This window comes from Hyperoodon ampullatus (genome assembly GCF_949752795.1).
Source record: "Hyperoodon ampullatus genome assembly, chromosome: 4".
NCBI classification, from domain to species: Eukaryota; Metazoa; Chordata; class Mammalia; order Artiodactyla; family Ziphiidae; genus Hyperoodon; species Hyperoodon ampullatus.
The window spans coordinates 14,845,706-14,869,663 of NC_136917.1; the positions used below are offsets into that span (position 1 = coordinate 14,845,706).

The 23,958-nt window shown below is 49.5% G+C and overlaps 1 protein-coding gene across 4 annotated transcripts in view; it reads left to right on the forward strand.

Moving 5' to 3' along the window:
• The window catches only part of KCNIP1 (potassium voltage-gated channel interacting protein 1), a gene marked incomplete at both ends in the record, with an annotated part of 352,163 nt that overhangs the window by 98,617 nt on the left and 229,588 nt on the right, over positions 1-23,958 (forward strand). For 2 of the 4 annotated variants that reach the window (XM_079701792.1, XM_079701793.1), the window contains one exon: positions 22,974-23,034. The exons of the other annotated variants lie outside the window; for them this stretch is intronic. In XM_079701792.1, coding sequence (XP_079557918.1) covers positions 22,974-23,034 — 61 coding nt within the window. Of the gene's footprint in view, positions 1-22,973; positions 23,035-23,958 lie in introns of those variants that run through there. 4 annotated transcript variants of the gene reach the window in all.

The following is a 23,958-nucleotide window of genomic DNA, read 5'->3' on the forward strand; positions in this document are numbered from 1 at the left end:
ACTCCAATGGACATGCATCCAAGGGTGGGAACATGGCAATTTGTGGTGGGGAGGTGTCAGGGAGAGCTTCAGAGAAGGGTCACTGAGGTGGATCTTAACTCTTCATGCTTCCAGGAAGTTTGGAGTAGCAGGTTGAATTCAAGACATCTATTTCAAGGCCTGATGGGCCAGGTAATGACTGGGGATTTATCCAAATAGATATGATGGTAGTCATATTTGTTTGATACCTTTTGTAAGTTCCTTTCTTAATTTTTACATAATTGTCATAAAGTTTGGCAGTGCAATGGCCAGAAAGATATCACAGATATAGGCAGAGGATATGAAATCCTTTCATTTGACTCCTTCAATGGACCAGGAAATGTAGCTGCACTCATGGTGGGAGGAAAAACTTCCCTGGCCTTCAAGTCCCACGAGGGCACCTGCTGCTAATGACGGTCCTGATGAGGGTGTGGATCCCTCAGGCCTCTGGGATGCTCCGCTAGACATTCTCACGAGGGTGTCTTACCTCCTGGGCGCTCACAGTGACCCCAGAAACTCCAATCTCAGCCCGTGTCTGAGGGTTTACTGCAAGATTGTGTAACTCCAAGTTCAATTTCCCATGCTCAGTTTCCCAGGGGAACCATCTCCCCATCAAGCCCAGTTTTCCATTGTCAGAAAAATCACCTACCTGTCTAAGTTTCTGTGTGAGAATTTTGGCATCTTGGGTTCCTTTTAACTAGTACACGCTGTGAGCTCTAAAGTGAAAAAGAAAAGGTTCTTGCGAGGTGTTTGCTTTCAAGATTACCCTTCAGTGGGACTTGCAAGGTGAATACAATGACACTGACAACTGAACACTTCCTCCAAATGAAATAGCAGTATGGATCTGAGTCCCATGCATGACTCTCGAGGCAATTAATGAAAAAGAAAGGAAAACAAAGGGTCAGCAGGATATCCAGGGTGTTTGCCCCCAGATGTTTAATCCTGTTTTCTTTGGATTTTGAAAACCAAGATTGCAAGTAACCTGTCAAGGAGGCATCAAACCAGGGGATTCCAAAAATGTGTCATACAAGAGGTGGGCCTTCTGAGAGGATCTTTGGTTTCAAGAGACCTGGGGGCTTGTTGCCCGTAGGCACTTTGAAGAGGTTACCAGCTGGAGGCACTGAACAAGAAATGGCCTAGGGCTTCCCTGGTGGCGCAGTGGTTGAGAGTCCGCCTGCCGATGCAGGGGACATGGGTTTGTGCCCCGGTCCGGGAAGATCCCACATGCCACGGAGCGGCTGGGTCCGTGAGCCATGGCCGCTGAGCCTGCGCATCTGGAGCCTGTGCTCCACAACGGGAGAGGCCACAACAGTGAGAGGCCCGCGTACCGCAAAAAAAAAAAAAAAAAAAAAAGGCCTATTGCTTCCTATTGGATAAAATACTGCTTTTCTGGGTTAAAAATACTAGTAGTAATAACACCAGAGTGCTGAGGAAAGAAAGAAGTGACTCTTAGGCTCGGTAGGAGGGAGCCGGCAGAGAGCACTGGAAGCAGTTGGGTGAGAGGTTAGGACCCCTGCCTCAAAGACCCCGCTCATCTTCTACATAGGACTTGGAAAAGCTCCATTTGATCAATTCCTATTGGGCATGAAGATGTCTCCATTTCCAAGCATCTCCATATTAAAATGCAAACATAGCACAGCACGTTTTACCAAGGCAAAAATAATCATCAGTCCCTTCCATTCTTAGTACGGTTCCATAAGGATAACATCTCGTTTTCTGGCCCACTCAGGGGCTCAGGAATTTTGGCTGTGATGCATTGGTAGTCCTTTAATGCCTGTGGGACATTTGTCACCAGGAAGAACACACACACCTCTTGGTGCTTTGTTTAATATTCAATTTACCAACCCTGTGAATCTATTAAACAATTTTTCTCTTGATGTTCAAATACTATTTGCATAATTGGTAAATCAAAACTTATTAAAAATTGAACCAATTACAATTACTCTAACTTATAAACCTTGGTGGGCTTCCCTGGTGGCGCAGTGGTTGAGAGTCTGCCTGCCGATTCAGGGGACACGGGTTCGTGCCCCTGTCCAGGAAGATCCCACATGCTGCAGAGCGGCTGGGCCCGTGAGCCATGGCTGCTGAGCCTGCGCGTCCGGAGCCTGTGCTCCGCAACAGGAGAGGCCCGTGTACCAAAAAAAAAACAAAAAAAAAACAAGAAAAACATTGGTTACAAAGTTATTTACCACACTCTCCAAAACCGTTAATTAAAACGCTTATTTTAATGTGCAGACTCTCCTAAACATTTCAAACACCTAAAAAGCCAGCCAAAATGCAAACAGAACATCAAGATGATTGAAAAATATATGCTTACACTTACCCTTAAACTAATCGAAAGTATATAGGTCATGGATATATATCAGATTTTTCATTAGTTTTATACTTATGCTTTCTAGAGTTACTTTCTTAGAATTACAATGATAGCTTCCTAGGATTAGGTTTTTTTAAAAATCCAATTTCTTCTAGGATTACAGATTTCCTCCAGAACCAAAAGAAAAATAATATCATCTCAGGCCAGCAGTTTGGGGGTTACTGATTATTATTTGGGACCTCAATAAAGAGTCTTCTAAGATTTTTGTACTTAAGACTGTAAAAGTCCATGCCTTTCTCATAGATCTTCTTTTCCGAACCAGAGGGTTTTCCTAAAGTGTTTCATTTCTTAAGAAACCAGGAATAAACATTAGCAGTTTGGTGTCTTCATGAAGACATTTGCCCAGTTCAGTGTCTCCTACACATTACTGGTTCCCTCTTTTTATCATGCATGACTACTAATTTCTATTTTTTTCCCCAAGGCTATTAAAAGTATTCAGAATCCACTCTTTCTTCCTTACAAGGATAGAGAAAAGTGCCTATTGATACTTAATAAACCAGCATATACTTAATAGAAGAAATAACATCACCCATGTATAATACAAGGCAGCTATTGCAAATAATGTAAAATGAAACTATCATGTTCACCCTTTTTGTACAATTTATATCAACTTCTCTCTTTCGAGCTTCATTAGGAACTTATGGACCTTCACAGATTCCATGTATTCCCATTAATTACAGTTATCAGTCTCATTTTATACTCCAAGTGTCAGAGCTGGATCACTGGAAGCCTCTCTAATCCACCTTCTTGGTCCTTTCAGAACTGTCTCGTGTTACTGTAGTGAGCATCCTTGCTTTCTCCTCACAAAAGGAACTTCCTTCCTACCTAAGGCCACCCTCCAAAGAGCCCTTGTTTCCTTCAGTGGAGAAAAGTATTAAAGACAAAATCTGGGTATTAGGGGGCACATGAGAGTTGGTGGTTGAACATAAGTTCTGCTGCTGCTGCAGTCACTTTTAGTGACAGAGGTAGCAAAATATTTAAAGTCGAGTCCACATTAGTGTTTCCAATTTAACTTTAGCATTGCTTAATTGTGTTGTCCTGATGTAAAAATTTCAAACATATTTTCTCAGTGACAAACTTACTTAACAGTTTAACCTCTCATCCAAGCTGTAAATTGCACCTCACTTTTATTTTGTTTTATATTTATAAAATAAATATATAAAAATACTCGATATTTCTCCTTCCATCTGTAGTCAGTTGATTGAAGAATGTAGAAGTAAGATCAAGTTAAGTAAGACCCTTAAGGAAGGGTCTACATCTAATCACGTCTAAAGGAGCTTATTTGTTTTATTTAAGATTTATTACCACAACAGAAAGACACGTGGAGAAGAACCCCGCCCACCTACTATAATGATAGGAGTTTATAGTTTATTTTATAGTAGAAAGAAGGGCCTATTCTGTGATGGGTTCTTTTCTGAGGGGTCCATGTGGCCATATCTGAACTGCAATGGACATTTCTTACTTCTGAGCCCATATTTCTAAATCTTTTTCTTTGCTTATGTATAGTAAAGTGACTTTTTGAATCCTAGTCCTTTATCAACTGCTAAAGCATTTTGCTTCCCTCCGACTTGGTTAACAGAATGTTGGTTGTGGTTATGGGATGGTTTGCAATCCATATCTTCCACCGAGTGTGATGTATTGGCATTCTCTCTGGCAATGATGTTATTAGGCCAATTGAGAATACAGGAGGTATTAACACTTTTAAAAGGGTTGTTAGCAGGAAACACTGCCTGTTTGGTATCCACTCTGGGAAAAAAATCTACCACTTAGATAGTACAAGGCACTTCCTGTGTAACACCATTCATCTTCCTTCAACAGTGCCCCACCTACTGTAACTCTGATGTTTCAGGTCAAGTTCATGTCTTTTCCCAGGAGGTTCAAGGAAGGGTAGACTTTTTGCCAGGGATTAGTCAATATTTACTAATAGGAATAACAACGATAATTACAATGATGGCCAACTTTTGAATCCCTATTTTGTGTCAGGCACAATATGAGCCTCTTTCCAGCTATTATATCATAAAATCCTTATAACTGTCACATGAAATCTATACAATTACCTGCTTCAGTTTACCTCTGAAGAAACCAAGGATCAGTTAACTGAAGTAATTTCTCAAGGACTTACAGTTGATAGATGGCAGAGCCCAGAAGCAGGTGTATGTGACCTTGGTGTTTTGAAGCATCATGCCCCCTGCCCAAAGCCACAGACTACAAAGATTCTGATGGAATTTGTTTTTGCTGTCACTTGAGCATTGGTATGTTAAAAGTCCACAGAAACCTGGCAGAGTTATGGAAGATTTTATCTAGTATGTTATGAAAGTGAAGAATGCCCAAGGCTAAGTCCGTCAGAGAGAGGGAGTGGGAGACCAACACTGTAAGTCCAACATTGTAATAACTTGCAAAGCCCTCTCCACCAATTCCTTTCTCCACCAATAGAGCCCTGGTGACATTCACAGCCATATATGTGGGATACTTGTCAGGAGAAACATTTTGCTACTATTGTCCCAGTCCCTTTGTCCTGAGAAATTTTATCTAGTCTTACAGTATTTCAAGTAGGTCGTAACTAGATTCCCTGTGTCTCTTAGCAGACTTAAGCTTAAATTCTAAATTTAAAATATCAGATGGGAGAAATAGCCTTTTCTTCACTTTTATCTCCTCTAGTCTTCTTTCCAAGCATGAATGGGGTCAAAAGTGGGTCTTCTGCTTGAAAATCTGGACAGCGAGGGATCTCATTTGCAGGCTCTTGAGATGGATATTTATTTGGAGCTACACCTACCCAGGCCCAGAAATTACAGGTGACTGTAGAGCACGAGCTACCTGGGCTGTGATGGGGATAATCTAGGGTGATCCATGTCTGGGAGCCTTCTGACTAAAAGGATGAAAGCCAAAATCCCCTCCCCAGGAGGAAATGCAACCGTGGGGCTCTCTTGTGACCATCACTGAGATATTGCTCAGATCTGCATCAGGTAAGCTTCTGAGCCCCCTTAAAATGGGCTGAGCCAGCCTCCCCATTTTAAGACCACGTCTCCTATCTGCCACAGTCCCTCTTGCTTCTCTTTATTTAGAGACATCAAACTTGTTTTATGGAATTAGCATGCAAGGGGAGAGTACAAATCACCGTATAACTCGTGCAAGTGTCTGTCGATGATGATTTGCGTGGGGCTGCAAGGCTCCAGAGTGATGGTTAGGATGACTCTGGAATCAGACGGTCTTGAGGTAAAGCCCCCATCTTCCTCTTTCTAGCTTTGTCCCTCAGGTCAGTTTCTATATGTCTCTGAGCTTCACCTTCTTTATTTGCAAAAGAACTGTTCAAATACCTCTGTGGACTAAAGTCTCAGCATCACTAGACTCCAAAACGGCACATTTGTGCTTGTTCATTCTGTAAATGCTTCTTGAGAGGGTACCATGATGCTAAGGACACAACACTGACCCAAACCCGTCACCATCCTTCAGTCGACCGGGCATGACAGATGTTAATGATAATGAGAATACCTCACCAATAAATGTAATATTATGCCTCTGGGAATGCAATGAAGTAAAGGTAGGTGGTACTAAGACAGTTTGCAATGGGGGTTGAGTTGTGACCAGAAGGAAGAGCAGCCATTTTCCACTTCATCTCTTTGCTTTCAAGAGAAACGTAAGTTCTTAGACAAGTCTCTGGTCCTTCGGGGAGATGGATCCTGAAAGAGGCAACAGGGGAGCACTGATGTCAAGCCATCCACAGACGGGTCAGCACTCTTCCACCATCACTCCACTGCCCTGCCGGGTCATTGGGATGAACACCACTCGGATGGGACTGACAAACTCACTCATCTGAATCCCTCCTTCCACAAACACTCACCTCCTCTAGGCCTGTCCCCACTGTCCCTGTGGCCTTTGGAAGGTGAATTAACGACGAGCCTTCTGCCTCGGATTCCCAGGGGTTGTGGCAGCAGGGTGAGTCACCTTATAACGTATATAGTACGTTTCCCCAGGAGGCGGCAGTGGGTGGAGGTATTTGTAGAACTCTGCTCTGCTCTGATAGATCATTTAGAGGATGTCATTTATCAGAGAGCGAAAACAAGCTAACCAGGCATGCGGGCCCTCCTTGAGCCTTGGTGGGCGACCCCCAGCTAGCACACGCCGCCGCCACACACCTTTGGGGGAGGCTGGTAAGAACCAGGCGGTCACAGAGTGTCAGTGTCACTCCCCTCCATCTCCACGTCCAAGGCTCACACACTCACTCTCTCGTCCCTCCCCGCCCCTCTGTCTCTCCCCCCTTCATTCCATCTCTCAGTTCTGTTCTTGTCTGCCTGCTTCTTTCCCCCTTTCCTCTTTCTCCTTCTCTCCCCCCTTCATTCCATCTCTCAGTTCTGTTCTTGTCTGCCTGCTTCTTTCCCCCTTTCCTCTTTCTGTCTCCCTCGCTGTCCCTCCCTCTCTCCCCTCCTTCTTTCCCTCCTCTCTTCCTCTCTCAAATCTCTCAGCTGGCCTCCTCCCTCTGCCCCTGTCTTCTCCATCTCTCCACCTTCTCCCGGCGTTCTGATCCTCTCTCTTTCTCTCAATCCCATCCTCTGCCCATCTCTCTGGCTCTGTCTCCCCTTTCTGCTTCTTCCTTATTTACCCTCCATCTCCAACCATACCCAGCAGGGGTCAGAGCTGATTCTTCACACCCTTACATAAATCCTGCCCTGGGTGGGTCTAGAGAAGAATCCCCGCTTCCTTCCAGCAGGTGGCTTTGTCCCCTCTCTCACCACACCTCTTCCTCCATATTCCAAACTCAGGTACACAGAGCCCAGCCCTGAGCCCAGGGTCTGGACAAAGAGGGTGTCTGATGGCCCAGAGCTGAGACCTGTGGGGCAACAGAATCCCCCCCGCATTCACAGTCCACCTTCAGTGTCGTGTGGAGTTGCAGGGACTATTCTGGAAACCGCCTCCGGGAATCTGCGGAGCAGCTGGGGCAGGTGTGAGTCTCCACAGGACCCACCCTCCGCCTCTCAGGGGCTGAGCCTCTGTTCCCTTCCCGAAGGGGCTGGGGAGAGGGGACTGCTGAAGACACAGCCTCAGAGGAAGGCAGGCAGCCTCTAGAGAGGGCCTGGCACATGACAGTGGAGAAATCGGGGAACCCAAAGATAAAAGAACTGATTCCTGTCCCAAGACCCACATTCTTGGCCCCAGGCCCAGCCTCAGATCACGACTAGTCTCAATTGAATTGAAAATCAACTTGACAAGGCCCCTACGTCCTTCTGCTAGACTCAGCATCATCGTCAAGATTAGAGACGGTCCCTGAAGGAAAGAAGAACAGAGCCCTTGGAATTTGTCAGACCCTGGACCAGGCTTTGTCCCATGTGTCTCCTCATTTAATCCTCCTAGGAAGCCTAGAAGATGTATACAATGTCCTGCCCCAGACAGATGAGGATACTGAGTTTGAGAGAGGCTAAGTGACATGACCAAGGCCACACAGCTAGAAGCCCTGAGCAGCTCCAGTTTTCCTGCTAAATAGTTGTGTTCCCTGGCAAGAGGAGGTATGTGGTCCTGACACAGCCCGGGGTGTAGGGGCACTGTCATGGCTGGAATGAAGACTCAGCAATACAGTTCAGTGAACATCAGGCCCCTGCTCATGTTCATTGGCTGTGCAAGGGTCCCAGTGTTTTCTGCACCATGCACTCCTGCTGGTCCACCTGCCAGCACCTTGTCGTCGTTTTCCCGGCAGCAGCATCCTGACTATGCTTCCCAGATACCACCCAACTGGCAGGAAAGTTGTACAAGGGGTCTTGCCTTGCCCTCTCTGTTTAAGCGTTGGGCACAGGGACTCAAGTGTGGCCAATCAGATTCTCTTTCCTGAGACTGAGCACAGTAAGCTAGAACAAAAAGTAGTGGTAATTGATTTATCCTAAAGAAACCCTACTCATGAGTTCCTGTCTCCAAGACTTCTGGAAAAGCCCTGGTTCCTGGCAGGTCCTGGATTTGATTGTTAAGCATTTCCTGTATGTGTGAGCCCCCATATTCTTCTCATAATTTTTTTCTTCTGTTGAAGTTAGCCAATGTCAGTTTCTGTTGCTTACAACCAAAAATAATCCTAACACCTCACTATCCTGCAGGCAATAGAGCCCTGGCATGATAATCAAGGCTATGCAAGGCTGTGCCTGCCCCAGGTTGCCCTGACCAATTTCCTGTTGCCTGAGCCAGTCATGCTGAGCTGTCTTGCTACACCCTGAGTGCTCCATCCTGCTTCATGCTTGTGTGCTTGTGTTTTATGGTTTTACCATCAATTATGTAATGAACATTTTAAGATTGAGATATAATTAAGATATTAGTCAGAGGTCTCCAGAGAAAGAGAACCAATAGGATATGTTTATATTGAGAGAGAGAGAGAGAGAGAGAACGAGGGAGAGAGAGAGAGAGAGATTTTCACATGTCTATGGGAGCTGGTAGGTCTGAAATCTGTCTGCAGGGTAGGTGGGCAGGCTGGAGACCTAGGGAAGCATGGATGTTGCAACTTGACAGTCTGGAGGTAGAACCCCCTCTTCCCCAAGGGACTTCAGTCTTCTTCTCTTACAGTCTTCAACTGATTGGATGAGGCCCACCCACACTATAGGGGGTAATCAGCTTTACTCAAAGTTTACTGATTTAAATGTTAATCTCATCTAAAAAATGCCTTCACAGAAACATCTAGACTGGTGTTTGACCAAACAACTGGGCACCATGACTTTGCCAATTTGGCGCATAAAATTAACCACCACAATTCACATACCATAAAACTAACCCCTTTAAAGTATACAATTCAGGGATTTTTAGCTTATTCACAAAGTTGTGAAACCATCACCCCTACCTAACCACAGAGCATTTTCATCACCCTGGAAAGAAACTCCAGTGCTTTAGCAGCCACTCTCCATTCTTCCCTCCTCAGCTCCTGGCAATCACTAAAGCCTTCTGTATTTTGCACGTGCTGGTTCACCTTCCTCCTCCTCTCTCTTTGCCTGCCTGGTAAATGTCTACTCTGCTCAAGATCCAGCCCTTCTCAGATCTCTTCCTTGATTCCAGCCTCCCTGAGACACATCATCCCACTCAAAGTGGTTAATCACTCTGTCTTATCTGACCCCCAATAAGAAGCTGGCCGTGCCTCCTGGCATAGCCCTTAGCAAAAGATATTAACATTGTCTATTAAGGTGTTTCTCTTTCTTACCAGGCCAGGGGCTTTTAAACTGTGGCCAGGGATTTCAGGAGTTCTTGAAATTGACCCATGTTTTACCTGAGTGTGTGTGTGTGTGTGTGTGTGTGTGTGTGTTTCTCAGGAGAGGTCCACAGATTCTATAACATTTTTAAGAGGGTCCCAAGAAGTCAGGAGTCATGATATTGGACAGAGCTTCTTAAGGGCAGAAGCATACTTTACTAGTTCTTCTATGGCCTCATGCCTAGTGCAGAGTATGAGGCTTACTGAATGTGCCTGGGCGATAAATGAATAACATTTAGGAAAAGGTCCCTTCCTTCAAGGTTTTCCATCATCTTTCTCTGTGAAGCAGTTAAAAAGCAAAACCAAATAACATATGGTTAAGAGTTGGAGGAGGAAGATAGATATATAAGTGCACACTCTTTCATTCATCCACCCATTCACCCATTTACCCATTCAACAGTTTGTCCATTCATGATTCATTTTATGCACATACAAGAAACCATGCTCAGTGCTGGCTGTTTGGGGGCTCAGAGAAGCAAGGAGTCACTGTGCGTATCAGAGCTCCCTGAATATAAAAGGAGGTGATGTGGTAAAATCTAGGAGGGTTTCCTGCTGGAGATGTGACATGAGTGAAGCCAAGAATGAGGACTAGTATTCAGCCAGATGGACAGAGACCTGGGCAGGGTGTCCTGCGTATGTGTGTTGGGGGAGGGGCATCAGTGTGAGCAGATGCCTGGCCTACCGAGACCTGAAGAGGGAGAGAATTCACACACCAACAGTCCCTGCAGCCCAGAGAGGACTTTTTAAGTCTCCAGGAGGTGATGGCTCAGAAAGGCCAGGCCTGTGGGCTGAGCTGGGCCTGTCTGGGAGGCTACTAGCGCTAAAGGAACAGGGAGGGAAAAAAAGAGTCCATCCGTTACCTTGGCATTTACACCAAGAGATGGAAGACGGCTGCCAGAAAGAGGCAGAAATTCCCCTTGAGAAAGGAGAAGCCATGCTACCAGAAATCAAGATTTCGCCATCATGGGCAGAGAAGGAATGAGATTGTCTGGTAGCTGCCAGACGCTGGGCCAGGGTAGACTTGGGGGGTGCTGACCTGGGCTAATGGCCTCATGCAGGGAGACCCCAGGGCAGGGGCTGACCCTTACAATCTCCCTCAGTGCCCTGTGAAGCCCCCGGAGCTGCCCAACTCCAACCTCTCTCTTTTTTCCTCCACCTTCCTTGACCCTTCTCTTTATCCCCTGCCCTCCCCACTCCCAAACACACCACCACATCTCTGAGCAGTTCTGAGCAAATCACTCCAAACAAAACTGTGGCAGTATTTAGGGCAGGGATTCCAGGCCCAGAACTGTGCTTGGTTTTGGAATTTAAAGGTAATCATCAATCCCACTCCTTTCCTGTGGACCACTTGAGAAAATAGGTGGAGATGTTGAATGTGGATGAAGGTACCTCCTTTATTACTGCTGGGAGCTGCATCGGAGGACGGGGCCTGAAGCCAAAACTTCTAGCCCCGAAGTAAACTCAGCCTAGGGTTCCAAGCAGAGCCACTGGAGAGCTGGGGGTCTCCTGTATATCCCCCTCATCCCATAGCTGTGCGGGCGGGTCCTGGGATGTGTGACACGTGTGGGAACCATGAGCGGAGGCAGCTATAAGAAGGGGCTGAGCCTCAGATCGGAGGGCCATTGGCCATTCTCCCACTGAGATGACCTCTACCTTCCCCAACTGAGACAGGAGTGGAAGGCGTAAAGAGGGACAGCAATTTCTCTCCAGTACTTTTGGGTCATTGTTGGCATTTGGGGAACAAAAATGTCTTTTTCCTTATGCTTGGCACTTTGCAAGTATATTCTAATCAATTCTTCACTGTGACTATTTGAGGTAGGTGAGAAGCCACTTCACCCATGGGGATAGGGAAGTACAAAGAGATTAAGGGATGAGGCCTTGATGTGGTAGGACCAGGTTCTGCATAGCTTCCTGGCCTCTTCTCCAGGACACATGGTCAACACACCAAGCTCTGCAGAAAGCTGTTGGAATCATCTAAATAGAGACAGCCAGTAAGCCATGAGAAGGCTGTGTGACCTTGTTTAAGTTGCTTAACCTTTCTATTCTTGCTCCTCAACTGCAAAGTGCGGGCATTTAAAGCAATCTATATTCATGGCGAACCTGCTTTGTTGAGAGGCCCCTAGCGCATCCAGAGGGGAGAGGCTATGTCCTTGACCCAGCTGATGGCGCTCAGATCCTTTCCCTCCTCCTCCCGTCCTTAAAATTCTTCCCTGATGACAAGGGTGCAGGGCGATGAGGCAGTTATAAAGGGTGAGCACAAGGGAGTTAGTTCCTTCGTTGTGATAGAACAGTTGGGGACCTTGACTGTGTTGGTAGTTACACCAATGTACACACATGTGATAGAATAGCATAGAAATAGGCATGTACACACACAGGAACATGGGTACACACACACAAATGAGTGCATGTAAAACTGGTGAAATCTGAACAATGTCTGTGGATTTCACCAGTGTCAATTCACAAATGACCATTATACTTGTCAATTGTACAACTACGGTTATGGCAGCTATTACCATTGGGAGGCACTGGATAAAGGGTACACAGGACTTTTCTGTACTATTTTTGCAGCTTCTTGTGAGTCTATCATCTTTTCAAAATAAAAAGTGAAAAAAAATTCTCCCATGGCCCCTCATTGCTCTCAGCATAAAATCCAAACTCTGCGCCAAGGACCACGGACCCTGCACAAACGGGCCCCCTGGCCTCCTCTGGAACCTCTCCCCCTCCCTCCTCTCTGTGCCTGGAGCTCCCAGCGCGTTCCTTCTGCAGGGCTTGGGCCTTGCTCCTTCCTTCAACTCAGGTTCTCTCATCCCGATTCTCTGCTTCTGGGAGAACTATGAGTCAAAGCTCTTCAGCTGAGCAGACATCAGTGAGACATTAGCAGACATCGGCGAGACATTGGCGAGTCTAGCTCTGGGTAAATGGTAAAATGCTAGATCAGGCTGCACACAGAAGCCAGGAAGTTTCCAACCCTGGAGATCTTCAGGAAGATCTGATTGTTTCTGGATGACTGTCGCTCACTTCAGTCATCTATCGCAGGTTTTATCACATCAAGTCACCCATGGTGACAGGACCTGCGTTCTCCAAAGTCCGTCCAGCTGTAGGTTCAGGAAATCCATAAATGAGGTTGGTGAGGCATTGTTGCTCTGCCCATCGGGGCACCACTGTGAGAGTGAGCTTCCTTAGGGCCAGGAGTGAGCCACTTCAACTCTCTCTGCATCTCTGGCACCATCATGAGACAGGCGGGGCAGAGTAGGGCCTCAGTGGATGCCGGCCAAATCATTGGAGGGATGGCTGGGAGCTCATACATGGTAGACAGCAGACTCCGGGTCTGGCAGTGTGGGAAGCAGGCGAGGAGCCCTGGTGCCGTCTGCAGCCTTCCTCAGCTTCCTCTTACTCAGCGGCCCAGATTTTAGCAAACTGCATCAAGTCCTTATGGCACACCACTCATCTGCACAGCATCCTCCATCCAGAACAGCCCTGAGCTGCGGGCACGAATACTAATGTACCATGCAAATGCCAGCCCAGAGAAAGAGAGCCCTGGATTGTCAATTAGCTCCCCCAGTACTAGCTGGAGCACCCAACCCCCTCAGTCACTAGGGCCAGCCCAGTGCAAGAAAGGACAACAGAAACAGAAATATCTTGAAAAGCCAACGTTGTCACGCCAGTGTCTTGTGGCAGCCCAGGGGAGGGAGCTGCAATACAGGGGGAGGAGAGGGCCAGCCTGGCTGCTCCGGAAGGGGGCTCCCAGGGGTGCTTGGGAGAAAGGGTGGGTCCCTGCTCTTGGACGTGCTGCGTCTACCTTCCCCTCTACCTGGCCACCTGCAGGCCAGGTCACCTGGGTGCCAGCTTCAAGTGCACATGCCCCGTGGTGTCCTCTAAGCCAAGACAAGGCTCTTTGCAGATACTCTCCTCTGACCCGGGATAGTCACCATAGGAGGGAGGACAAGTGGTCCCCATCACCCCACTTTTCCTCTGTTTCCTCTAACTTCCTTCTGTTCCCTTACCCATTCCTCTGCTTTCTTTCCTTGGTGGGTAAAAGCATGAGTTTTGATGACAGATAGAACTGGGTTCAAACCCTGATGCTACAGCTCACTCCACCTATGTGGCCTTAGGCAAATCACATCACCTCTCTGATCCTCAGTTTGTTAATCTGTAAAATGGAGAGGAGAGCAGAGCCATCGAGGTATTGCGAGGATCGATTTTTGAGTAGTTAAGAATTTCAGGCAACATCCTCTGGTGTGCTAGAAATGTTACTCTGCTTATTTCTTAAATTCTGAACTTAGGGCTTCCCTGGTGGCGCAGTGGTTGAGAGTCCGCCTGCCGATGCAGGGGACACGGGTTCGTGCCCCAGTCCGGGAAGATCCCACATGCCACAGAGCGGCTGGGCCCGTGAGCCATGGCCGCTGAGCCTGCGCGTCCGGAGCCTGTGCTCCGCAACGGGAGAGGCCACAACAGTGAGAGGCCCGCGTACCGCAAAAAAAAAAAAAAAAAAAAAAATTCTGAACTTAATTTCTATTCCACGTTCCCATTCTTGGGGGGCAGAAATGAAATCTCAATAAACTCAGGATGCCCCATCCCCCATAAGGTTGCCTGGGGGTTATGAAGCATTGAGTTGGGGAGTGGGCTCAACCATCAGTGTGCAGCCTATCAGCTCTCCAGGCAGGCAGCCTCCAGATGTCCTGGTTCCTGTACATTCTGTGGTCACAGCACCATCCAGGTCAGAGGTGGGCCCCCCAGCCTAGAACCAAGGTTTGCTGGTTCTCTGGGGCTTTCTGGGCCTCACCCCTCCTGATCGCAGGGGAAAGGGTCTTCTCCTTGCCAGACTCGACAGGAAGAGACAGGTCAGGACCTCGCTCCCAGAAAAGATGCACAGGCCAGTGGAGTGTGCAACACTCCACATAGAGGGCTGGTGGGGCTGGAAGGGGGTCTCAGGGCCATGTCCTCTCACCCCCCATCCCCCCACCCTCCACTCTACTTAGGAAAGGGGCGGGGCATCCTCAACCCCCAGATTCCACCACAGTCTGGGGTTTTAGAGCTGAATGTTCCGCTGGAGGTCGGTCAAGGACACACTCCTCTATCCGCTCTCCAACTGGCCTTTCATCTTAAGCCAGAGCCTTTGTAAGTTAAAATCCAAGAAGGTGACTCCATTGATTCTGTGTCATCTTTGCCCCAGGCAGTAAATGCCACAGGTCTCAATGTGGAGGAGGGAATGTAGTCACAGAACAAAACACAAGAAATACCTCCCAATAGCTTGTAGTTTTAAGTTGCCTCAATTCTGCAGCCCTGTCCCAGAGTCAGCCCTCCACCTAACAGCAGCCACGATTCTTTTCCACGTTCCTTCCTCCCTCTTCAGGCTCCAGTTGCTGAAGCGGTGCTGGGAAGCTGGGAGCCGGTGCTGACAGGTTCAGCCAGCTGTGCAGGGCCAGGAGTGTTCATCGCTGGCATTATTACTAATCATCACGCAGCTTGGTTGCTGCTCCCTCCTCCCCTCCCAGCTCACTTCCTCCAGGGTCTCCAGTCTGTAGAAGCCCTGGAGGGAAAAGAGACCCAGTGTGCATCCCTGAAGGCTGGTGGCCACCGCTGCAGCTCCCAGGCACTAAGAGTGTGGGTGAGAGCAGCACCTGCCAGTCAGAGGGCCAGACTCCCCTCCGTATCTGTCCCTCAGCTCTAAGATGCTACACCATTCCTATGAATCCCCAGAGGAACAGTGCTAGAAGAAATCAGTTGCAACAGCAGCTGGAGGACTTGGGACTAGACAAGGAGTGTGGGCTCTGGAGTCAGATCACCTGAGTTCAAGGCCAGTCTACTACTTCCTTGCTGTGTGACATTGATCAGGTCGCTTAGCCTCTCTGTGCTTTGGTTCCCTCATATATAAAATGGGGCATAATGAGAGTACCTACCTTATGGGGTATCAAAATCATTAAGTGGGACTAGGTATGTGACTGGCACATAGTAAGAATGGCATAGACGGTGCCTGCCATTGTTACTGTAATTGGTATATAACCTAAGGAGAATAAAGAAAGGCAGTGAACGCAGTTGACTCCTGGATATTTACCCAAAATTATGGATCCGTATTTTGCACACACTTTAAAAAGATAAGAAATTCTGCCCATGGTTTCTGTGCCCATTGCCCCAGCCATTTCAGCATCACCTGTCCACCCTGCCACACCACTATGGCAATTATCCGGGGCACCCCTGCCCCACTTCAGCCTTACTCTGCCCCTTGCTCTCACCCCCACCCCCTCGAGCTCCATCCCTTTCTACCCAGTTCCACCCTTGATGTCTCCATCCTGCCTCCACCCTGAATTTTGCCCTCCTAAGCTGCCCTAAGCCCCTGATCTTGCTGAGTCCAAACTTTTGGATAGGGACTTTGGGTGGAACGGGCCAGCCTGGCCAGGGTCAAGGGCCAGTTTTCTCACTGGCAGAGCTAGAGAGGTCATTCCCACTGTTTCTTTCTTTCTTTTTTTGCAGTACACGGGCCTCTCACTGTTGTGGCCTCTCCCGTTGCGGAGCACAGGCTCCGGACGCACAGGCTCAGCGGCTATGGTTCACGGGCCCAGCCACTCCGTGGCATGTGGGATCTTCCCGGACCGGGGCACGAACCCGTGTCCCCTGCATCGGCAGGCGGACTCTCAACCAGTGCGCCACCAGGGAAGCCCTCCCCCCCCGCACTGTTTCTTGATGAAGTCTGGGATGTTATAGGGAGTTGTTTATCTGCCCTTTGCCCCTTGGTCTGTGGCTGTCCAAGCCAGTGAACATAAACTTCTGCAACCCCAGAGACCCACTCAGGGTGTGATAAACAGGAGGCACTCACTAAATGCACTCATCAAATTGTGACTGAATGAATGAGTGAGTGAACGAAGGTTAATGATGATGTTAATGATGACCGGTGTCCTTCCTGGAGCCTTACAACCTGCCAGGCACCACTATGCTAAAGCACCTGAATGCTTCTTCTCCTTTAACCCTCATAGCAACCCTAAGAAACTGGCATAATTATTACCCCCATTTTACAGAAGTTGAAATTGAGGCTCAGAGAACTTAAAGTCACACAGCTAAGAAATGACTGGATCAAATCTCTTCATATAATTTTCCACCTTAGGAAAGAGTTTCTTAACCAGGTGTCCATAGATGTGCTTCAGTGGGGAGAGTCGTGAATGCCATAAAACTTTATGCAAAGTGTGAGTGCAGGCAAGCACAGTTATTTTGGGGAAGCAGTTTCACAGGTTTCATCGGACCTTAAATGTTTGAACATATTTGACTCCACGTCTCCAACCCTTCTTCCTTCCAGCCATCCTTCTGTCCACCTCCGAGAGCCATTTGATCAATTTCATGAAGCACCTGCCTTGTGTCGGGTCTAGCACGGCACCCATGGCTTCTCTGGCCTCCACAACACGTAATGTTTCAGATAATGCAAGCTGAGGTGCTCTGGAATGTCATTCCCACCTCCCTGGATCTGGGTAATTCAGAAGGGGTTTGCTGCCAGTGTCTGGGCTGCGTGGGTGGCTGCACTCTGTCTGAACTCATCTCAGCGCCTGGTGGAGACTGTTCCAACGCTGAAGCATGAAAAGGAAACAATTGAGACAGTGCAGCGGTCAGGACATAAAGGGCAGAGCCTGTGTCCTGGCTTCCCCTGCATCCCCTGCAGCCCACATCAGCCCCACTCCCTCAAGGGGCGTGATCCACCTCCACAGATGAGGCCATGCTTGACGCATGAGGACATGGCCCAGGAGAGGCGCTTCCCAGGCCCAAGTCCTATTCCAAGGTCTTTTCTTGCTCCTGGGAAGATGGGGAAGAAGGTGCTTGCAAAGGAGACCCAAAGGGGAAACTGAGGAATGGAGTTAGCATTTTCTGAGCCAGAACTGTGTTCCAGCCAGGGAAATCCTGTGCCGGGTGCTTTTGCAATCATGACCGCTTTCAGCGTCACCTTGCCACTGACATTGGTGGGATGGTTCCTCTTGCAGATGTGCAGAGAGTGAGGCTTTCAAAGGTCAAATAACATGCTCAAGGTCACAAAACAAGCACCACATATGAAGCCTGAAGCTCTGTCTTCTTCCCTCTGCCCTCTGGAGGCTCCCCCTCCCCCTCCCCCCCCCTCCCCCTCCCCCACCCTCTCCTCCTCCTCCTCCTTAAGACATCACCAGTAGTTTGCAAACAATTATCCTACCTGGCTTCTCTGAGCATCCCCCACCACCTTATCCCATACTAACCTGCCCCCTCCCGATGGCAGTTTGTAATGATGAGAGCATCTGGTTGCCTTCAGCCCTAGATCACCAGCTCCCTGAGGGCCAGGGACTCTTGCCTCTTCTTGTTCATTACTGATCCATGTATTTAAAATAGTGCCTGGCAGGTAGACGGTGCTTAATAAATATATGTTGAATGAATGAATGAATAACTAAATGAGCCCCAGAGCAAATAATAATAAATGACATTTGCAGAGTGCTTTACAGAGAGTTAAAACACTTTCCCTTTACTTTATCCAACCCAATCCTCACACCAACACCCTTGAAGGGGGCCTGTTCACGTTTTACAGATGAAGCAGCCCAGGCCAAATTCACATGTAGGAAGAGAAGTAGGATTTGATCCCAGGTCTAAAGGATGGGGCCCTTTCCCTGCCCTGAATGACCTCAGTGTGAGTATCTGTGGAACACTTAGGATGTCCTGGGCCAGGCTGAGCTGTGCTGGAGGGGGACAGGGGAAGAGAGTGTATGCTTTGCTTTCGAACAGCTCACAGTCTATTCGAGGAGGCCAGACATGCATGTGGAACATTTGGGAAATGGTACAAGACAGCAGCTAGCAGAGTGCTGAATTGCACATAATCAGGTGCCAACCACTTTCCCTTCCTTAACTAATCTGAGTCTTTTAATACCAGATGGGGACCCTGAGAATAGATTTCCTCTGAAATAGATGAAGAGCAAAGATGGAAGCCAAGGGGAAGGCTGTGACTTACTCATTTTCACACGGCTCTAGCCCGGCACGATGTCCGGCCCTCAGCAGTCCACTCTCCCTAACTGGCCACACTAAGTGCCGGACGCCTACTCAGGACCTCGCACACATGACCTCACCACTCTTCATGGCAGTACTGCAAGGTAGGTACTAATGCAGTCCATTGAAGGGGAACGTAGGGTTCAGAGGAAGGACTCATCAGGCCCAAAGTCACACAGCTAATAAGGGACAAAATCGGGATTTGAACCCAGACCTAGCAGCCCCCCAGATTCATGCTCTTAATCTGACACTGCTGCCTGTGTGGTGGGAACTCAGCGAACTGCCCTTGTCCGCAAGGATGGGAAGAGACATGGCTGAGGGAGCAGTGAGGAGAGAGGGAAGCAAAGAACACAGCTTGTGTGTTTCATAAACAGACAAGCAGGTGTCTGCTTCAACAGGATCTCTGAGGGTCTCTGACAATCTCACCCTTTCCCCCCGTAAGCACCCTCCCAGGGGTACCCTAAGGAGTCCTATATGGGTGCTCATGTCAGAGGAAAGGCAAGGCCTTGCCTCCAGAGACTTCTGAGGGCATGCACAGGCCCTGTGAGCATGTATGTATCTGCTCAGGCTGCTATAACAAGATGCCACAGACTGGGTGGCTTAAACAACAGAAATTTATTTTCTCACACTTCTGGAGACTAGAAGTCCAAGATCAAGGTGAGGTGCCAGCAGGGTTGGCTTCTGGGGAAAGCTCTCCCCCGGGGTTGTAGACGGCTGCCTTCTTCATGCTGTGTGTGCACATGGTCTTTCGTTGATCACACGGTGGTGGTGGGAGTGGGGGCCCTCTGATATCTGTTCTTATAAGAGCATTAAGGACACTAATCTCATGGGGTCAGGGCCCCACACTTATGACCTCGTTTAAACCTTAATTACTTTCTTAAAGGCTCCATCTCCAAATATAGCCACTCTGGAGTTTAGGCCTCCAACATATGAATTTGGGAAGTAGGCAAACATTTCGCCCACAACAGGGTGAATGAGGGAGCGGTCAGAGCCAGAGACGGCGCATGAGCTGGCTCACATTCCAGGGTAGAGGGAGTCACAGCCATTGAAACCCATGTTGGTTGGGACTGGCAAGATCACCTAAGCGAGTACTCTACATCAGGACAGCAGGACAAATGGTCCCTACAGCCAGGTGAGTGATGGGAGGCTCCCTCTCTCTCCATGCAGTTCTCTCTTGCAAGTCTCCAAGAGGCAGGGATCCAGGCTGTTGTTTTCTTCTTCTCTTGTCCCTCACACTTGTCGTGTATTCCTACTTAGACACATTCTTTGTGAGCATCTCATGGGTGATGTCTGCTGCATTGTACTGTGTGTGTGTATTTATCTGTAGATAATACCTACCACACAGGGCATCATCAGGAATAAATGAGCTCTTATGCATGTATAATAAATATCTGGTACATGGTAGGTGTATGAATGAACAAATATTTGTTGAATGAATGAATCTTCACTTGGGAGAGTGTGCTTCTTCCTTTGAAAGGCAAGGATGATCTGGTAATCATCAGTTGTTACTTACTAATTGGGTCACTGAGCAAAGAAAATTATTAGTTCATTCCTTTCTTCATTCATTTATTGAACATAGACTGACTGCACCCCTGTCAGAAACCAAGGGTTAAGCAGACCGTGTAGAGCTAAATCAGTAGCAGTCCCTGCTCTTAAAGACCTTGCAGTCCAGAGGGAGAGACAGACAGGGAAGGGGACAGTGAGAACCAAGGTAGTGAGTGCTCTGATGGGAAAGAGTCCCCAGGTGCCATAAGAACCCCAAGAGGGATACCACTGGGGCCCAGAGAGGGATTCCTGGAGAAACTGACACCTGAAGTAGATCTTCGAGGGTGAGCTCAGTTTGTCAGATGGAGAAAGGGTTGAGGGACATTCTAGGCAGAGGGAACAGCCCTGAAGCACAACCATGGAGGGCACACTGGGGACTAGTGAGGGTCTGTGTGGCTAGAGCCCCAAAGAGAGCAGGGGGCTTGGGAAATGAAGCCAGACCACTAAAGGGCCTCATAATTCATGCTTAGCAGTTTGAACTTTGTCTCGGTGACTTCACTTTATTCCCACTGCTCAGATACAGCCTGTTGTGAACTCCTCTAGATGACCTTACTGTTTCTATCTGTACAATGGAGCAATTCATCTGCTTCTTCAGAGGGCCTTGGGGGAGAAGGAAATTAGAGAATGGCATCCTAGCCTTTTGTAAATTCTCAAGTGCCGGTCCTGGTCACTCAGGTAGTGTGGAGCTGAGCACAGGCCTGAAGGTGAAATGGCTTGGTGCTCCGTCCAGAGATTTTTGAGAAAACTGGGGGCTGTACCATCACCGTCTCCCCAGCAAAGATCCCTCTGTTCCTTAAGTCCTGGCCATCCTAGTGGGTCCTGTTGTGACCCCAGGCTTCAGCCCCACCCCCACTCTTCTTCCCCAGCAGGGAGGGCAGGAGGGAGGCAGGGCCGGCCCCTACCTGTCCTGCTTCATCATCCGGGATTCCAGGCCTCATGGACACAGATAAGCCCTGAACTGGCAGTTAGGAGAGCTGAGGCTTTAAATCTGGTGGGAGAGCTCCTCAGCTCAGTGGCCCACAGTATCCTCAACTGCCAACAGGAGTGTCCCCATCACACAGTGATGACAGAGACCTGGGCTCCAAGTTCTAATCCCCTATTTTGGCTGGGTAACTTCGGGCAAATTTCTTGCCCTCGGTAAGCCTCAGTTTCTCTCTGTGGTGATGATTAGTCACGACCTGACTAATAATCACAGGGTGTGGGGTGATGTGAGCTATATAGCAACAGGCCATGCGAATGAAAGGGATGGGTGTTATTAAGTGCACCTTCCCTGTTGCACCAAATAGGACAAGTGCTGGCATTTGAGAAAGCATGAAGTGCTGAATAGATGAATAAAACCAGTCAGGGTCCCTGGCCAAGTCGCAGACCACCTGTGTCCCACAGAATGGCAGCTAATGGGCTGGAACGAAAGGGGGCTCTGTATCCTTGGGGTAGGGCTGTATGCCTGTATGGCTTCGAGTCAGTGTAAACATGGGTGACTGTGATGCTCTTTTGCACTGAACGTGTGTGCGTGTGCATACCTGCGTGTTTGTGTGTCTACGTCTTGTGTGGAGTCCTAGGGATGCACCTGTGGGTGTTATGGACTATGAGTCTGTGTGTACAACAGCAACATCTGTGTGGACTTGTGGAACCTGTGCACATATGTTTGTGTGACTATGTGTATGAGGCCATACGTCGGGAAACCCTATGACCTGCAAGCACTGCTTATAGTGGGAACCCAGGCAGCTCAGGAAAGGCAGCTCCTCAGGCTTCCGGGGAGCAAACCTTTCATTTCAGCACCACCGGGGGACTGAGGAGAATCCAAACGGGTAGACCGAAACTTTGTCTTTTTGCATGAGAAGTCAAGATAGGGTTTGGGGTCCTGCCCCCTAACGATAGCTTGTAAGTTCTTGGGGGTCAAGGAGGTAGAAGGATGAAGGAGGGAGAGAGGGAAGAAACAAAAGAGAGTAAGGAAGTGTCCAAAGGGGCCGAGGGCTCCTTCCCCCTTCCCAATTCCCTGTCATTCCAAAGTGGCCCTGGCGCTGGAGGAGCAAGAGGGCACCTTCCTCCTAAGACATCCCATCCCGTGGGTGGAGCAGACTTTGCCCCACCCCATAAAGATTTCCCTTGAAGTCACATGAAACAACGCACCCCACGCAGGGACACACACACACACACACACACACACACACACACACACGCACGCACACACATTCTCCCGGCTGCCCCCTGAGCCCCACCCATCGGCCAGGCGTCCGCACCCCGCGCCCCTCTTGCGCCCCGGCCCCGCCCCGCCCCGCCCCCCCGGGGTTACCCTTCGGCCGCTCTCCGCGCGCCTCAGACTCGCCTCGAGCGCGGCAGGCAGGCAGGCAGGCGCGCGCGGCTCCGCTCCACGCCGTCCCCGCTCTGTTCATTCATGATTGGTACTCGGCCCCCCGAGACCCAGCCCGAGCGCCGGGAGGGGAGCCGAGCGTGCGGCAGGAGGGGCGGGCGAGCGCGGCTCCCGCAGCGCACGCGGCGCTGCCTCAGGAGCCTCGGCCGGGCGGGCGCGCCGGCCCGGTGTCCAGCGCCAGGCAGGCTTCGGGGCATCGTCCTCGGTCCTCGGCGAGGGAAGCGGCCGGGCCCGGGTCCGAAGGCTCGCCAGGAACGGCTAGCCCTGTGAGTCAGTGCATGTGCGGGGCTGAAGAAGGATAGAAAAGGCTCCCAGCGCCCCAGCCCCACGCTCGCTGAATATCAAGCTGCGGCGAGCTGCGGGGGCTTTTTTTTTTCCCTCCTCCAATTCGGAGTGGAAGATCCACACTGATTTCCTTTCAGTGGAGGGGAGGGGCAGAGCCCGAGGTCCCAAGTCGCACAGAAGTCTTCGCTGCCATGGGGGCCGTCATGGGCACCTTCTCGTCTCTGCAAACCAAACAAAGACGACCCTCGAAAGGTAAGCCACCTCCTTCTTCCTTTTGTTCCCCTGGCTGGGTTTGGGGGTGCTCGGTGCTGGGTTGGGGTGTGCCACCTGCCCTCCTTGGCCCGGACCCCGCTCCCCATGAGGAGGGGGTTCAGGTTCCTGTAACCAAAGGAGTAAGAAACCGGCGGGAGGATTGGTGTGAATACCCGTGAGCTGGCAGAGGAGGGACCCAGAGTGGGCTGCGGCCTCAGGGGCCACGGAACCTCTCCGGGGCACCAGGTGCCAGGACCCTACTCCTGGGGGAATCTCTAGGCACAGAAGGCAGAGACAAATTCACAGGTGGGAGGTGGGGACGAAATTGTCTGAATGTAAATGTTGGGAAGCTCTTCCCGTTCCCATGACCGTTGGTGTTAGTGCGACTGTGGGCACCCAGCGAGGGTGCTCACATATTCACTCACTGCCCCCGCCCCCGCCAGCAGCGATGCTGTGCAGACCTGGGGGTCCATCGTCGGGGAGAGAGTGCTTTCTGCAAGCCAAAAGGAATCAGCTGCTGGCAGGTGATCAAACTCTCAGGACTCGTGTCCTGGTGGCTTTAGGGAGTTGGGAGCCAAGGCATCGCATGAGGGTGCTGCCATGCTCTGGGAACCGCCTGAGAGCTGAGAGCACTGTCAAGGTCCGGTGTAGAGGTGAGCTAGCATCAGGGATTAGAAAGCATAATATCCCTGGGTCCCTCCTGCGTGGACTCCAGCTGAGATAAGCCCAATCTCACCAGCGGGACAGTCATGCAACGGGTCCATGTGAAGTTGGGGGAAACGTGTTGCACCGCGGGGGACTGTGCAGGCCTCCTATCCAGCTGTTTGAAAGTTGGTTGTTGGAATAAAGACACTGGATGCAGTTAGGAAAAAGAATATGACGGGTTTGGTTTGTTTGGTTTTTATGCTCATATACTACTGTGAG